General features: G+C 62.7%; 1 protein-coding gene across 1 annotated transcript in view; it reads left to right on the forward strand.

The window, feature by feature from the left end:
• Nucleotides 1–226, forward strand: part of LOC104489454 — a gene marked incomplete at its 3' end in the record, with an annotated part of 8396 nt that extends 8170 nt beyond the window's left edge. Inside the window, exon 9 of the mRNA XM_010131618.1 lies at nt 86–226. Within this exon, the coding sequence (XP_010129920.1) occupies nt 86–226 (141 nt within the window). The remainder of the gene's footprint in view (nt 1–85) is intronic.
• Nucleotides 227–421: the final 195 nt, after the last annotated feature.

Below are 421 nucleotides of genomic sequence, written 5' to 3' on the forward strand. Positions count from 1 at the left end.
GGTTTCCCAGGCGTGTCGAGGTGGTTATAGGTTATGGGGACCCTGCAGTGCTTGTCAGTGAAGCTCCCCGCATCTCTGCTTGCAGGTGCAGGCACGAGGGGCGTTTCTTCTGCTCATGGAGATCGTTTGTCTGCTCGGCCTTGCTGAAACCAACATGGCGAGTGAGCAAGACCAGCTTCTCTTGAGACTGCTGATCCCCGTCGCCAAACTGTACACTGGGAAGCAGGTATGGGACAACCAGTTCGATTAGCCTGTGCTGGGGCCGTGTGGCACTGAGCAGGCACGGAGCCGGCAAGAGGAGGGACTGTCGGACCAAGGGGAAGGGCAGCGCTGGCAGGGGCTGCCGCAGGCACCTCTAGCTGCAGGGCCTGCCCGAGTTACCGAGGCTGGGCTTGGGGGGGGGCGGGTCGCGCCTCCCCTC

This window comes from Buceros rhinoceros, unplaced genomic scaffold (assembly GCF_000710305.1).
Source record: "Buceros rhinoceros silvestris isolate BGI_N320 unplaced genomic scaffold, ASM71030v1 scaffold21112, whole genome shotgun sequence".
In the NCBI taxonomy this organism is placed as follows: domain Eukaryota; kingdom Metazoa; phylum Chordata; class Aves; order Bucerotiformes; family Bucerotidae; genus Buceros; species Buceros rhinoceros.